This window comes from Mycetomoellerius zeteki, unplaced genomic scaffold, assembly GCF_001594055.1.
Source record: "Mycetomoellerius zeteki isolate Tzet28-1 unplaced genomic scaffold, Tzet1.0 scaffold327, whole genome shotgun sequence".
Lineage (NCBI taxonomy): Eukaryota > Metazoa > Arthropoda > Insecta > Hymenoptera > Formicidae > Mycetomoellerius > Mycetomoellerius zeteki.
This window is the reverse complement of record NW_017257313.1, coordinates 1639893-1642346: the sequence shown is the minus strand read 5'-3', so window position 1 is coordinate 1642346 and position 2454 is coordinate 1639893. Positions and strand designations below refer to the sequence as shown.

Here is a 2454-nt window from a genome sequence, read left to right as displayed (position 1 = left end):
AGGAGAGAGAGAGAGAGAGAGAGGGAGGCAGGGAGGGAGAGAGAAAGAAAGAGATTAGTGGGGAGGGCCAGAGAGAGAAAGAGAGAAAAAAAAGGAGAAAGAGAAGGCGACTCTGAATCTCGCGTAGGCCGTCTGCCAGTAAACAGCTCCTTCATTCACTGCTTATTTTATACGAGCGGCCCCCTATATGCTCCACAGAAATAGCCACCCTCGTTCCGTCCTCGTCGCACGCGTGCACGCACGCACGTATGCACGTACGGTACGTACGTTCGTACGTACGGGCCGGATACGTTCTCTCGCGTCGAGTTTGGTCTTTCCTTCCTTCTCTCTCTCTCTCTCTCTCTCTCTCTCTGCCCCCCGTATTTCAGGGGGATCTCTCCTTTCTCTCGTGCTCCCGCATTCGTGTCACGCGGCTCGCATCTCGGATAACCGCGTTGGTCTTGGTGAAAAAGCGCCGTGCGGGAGTCGGTGACCGCCGCACTCCTCCTCGAGCATCCTTCCACCCTCCGTGCGGCCTTCTCTCCTCAACGGTGTCCTTTCTTCCCTCCTCTACCTTCTCTCGGTTTCGTCTCTCCTACGGAGCAAGGGGTGTTGACTCCACGGTGTGTTGACTGCGCGGGCGGACGATTGCCGCGACTACCTCGCGTTACGTCGTCGTTACTGCGGCAGCAACGTCGTCGACGATGACGACAGGTGCGCGACGGATGCCGCGGTGACGTCCTCCCTCGTGTCGCAATGGGAATTCAATCGATTCTCCGATAACTCGATAAAGAAAACGTCCACGTCGTGGGGATCTCACTCGTGCGTCTGCATTGTCGTCGAACGAGTGTCGAACCGATAATCGCTATTTTCCGTTTTGCGACAAACTCGTCTGTCGTCGTGCTAATTCCTACATGTGGCAGCGGCTCTCCTCGAACATGCCTGCCTTCGGTATCGTACGTTGTACCGCGTCTTCGGTGACGACATACATCGATGACGACAGTGACGATCTTTCGGCGAAGATACAGGGAGATAGGAGGGATGGGGGGAGAAAGAGGAGAGTAGACACGATACCCGCGACAGATAGACCAAGTTGGCGAACGGCGTAGGGGTTTGCGCCTCCGCCGCTGGTTCTCTCGAATGGCGAGCCTCCGGTCGGACTAATGCACATGCACACATGCGAGGCAGGAGCGCTCGCTCGCGTTTTCTCTCGGGATACCGGGTATACGCTCCGGTGCGACGGTGTACGTTACTCGTTCGTGTGCCGTTCTTCCTCTCTCTTTCCTTCTGAGAGAACGGCGGGATTACGAGTAGACCGGGTGGAAGGAAGTAAAAAGAGACAGAAGAGAGGGCCGAGCTCAGGGGAGCTCCGGCCGAAGGGTGAGCGGCGCGGAGAGACGCGAGGGGGCAAGGAGCGAGTGATCGCGCGCGAGAGTGTGCGTGAATGAGTGAGCGCGCGTCTGCCGTTCGCTCGCTCGGTTGATCGAGGAAGTGAGCGAGACTCTGACGTTCGCGCGTTCGACGCGCGGGAGTGAGACAGCCGCAGAAGTTCAGCTGGCCTCGGCGGCCATGCCGGTGTAGATCCGCGAGATCAGGGACGTACCAACGCGCCGTCGGAGCCTCACCGAGCTTCGATAACGTCTCTTCACCGTCTTCTTCCTGAGAAGAACGCTCCGAGAGAACGCTCGGATTTATCCACTCGAACTTTATTTCAAATCCTCTCGTCTCTTATCGTCATCGCGTGCGATTTGTTTTGTTCGCGCGGCATTTCCTAACCTCCGTCACGACTTACGACGCGCCTCCGTCGACGGAGCGTCGCGCTTGGACATTGGGGGGAAATAAATGCTTGCGATCTCACATAGGAAATGCCAGCGTGCACTTTCTTTTTACGTCGCACATTTGCGCGACAGCCGCTCAGATGACTGTGTCGTGTGTCGTGTATATATATATATATATATATACGCTCCAACTGCACCGTTTGCTGTCGCCGCGGGGGGACCAACGTGCGTCCGCGGATGTCCGTCGTTGTTCGCGACGATACTCCGAGACGTTCGCGCGACCGACGATCTCGCGCGTGCACGAGGTATACGTGCGCGACAAAACGGGCCTTCCCCAGCGAGTTCTCGCTACCGTTTTTTCTCTCTTTCTCCGCGAGTGCGGTCGCGCCCCTGGTTTTCTGAAACGACCGGCTGATGCTCGGCGCTGCTGCGCCGTTGGTAAACTCTCTGTTCGCGTACAAACAGCGCGAGCAACGTTCCATCTTCTTCTCCCTCCCACCGTTGTCTCTCTTCCTCCGTCTATCTCCGTGGGTGGGGTGCGCATGCGCGGTCCGACATTGAAAGGCGGGTATGCGCGAGCGGTACTTACGCGTCCCGAGCTTGCGTGCTTACGTTGCACTGCTTCGAGCGCGCGGGTGCTACGCACGTACGCACACGCATACGCATGTAGAGGCACCCACACGCGCGTCTCGCACAG

At 57.7% G+C, this 2454-nt stretch overlaps 1 protein-coding gene across 1 annotated transcript in view; it reads right to left on the bottom strand.

The window, feature by feature from the left end:
* sty (sprouty signaling antagonist) overlaps positions 1-970 on the bottom strand; it is a 37000-nt gene extending 36030 nt beyond the window's left edge. Inside the window, exon 1 of the mRNA XM_018451908.1 lies at positions 894-970. Within this exon, the coding sequence (XP_018307410.1) occupies positions 894-970 (77 nt within the window). The remainder of the gene's footprint in view (positions 1-893) is intronic.
* Positions 971-2454: the final 1484 nt, after the last annotated feature.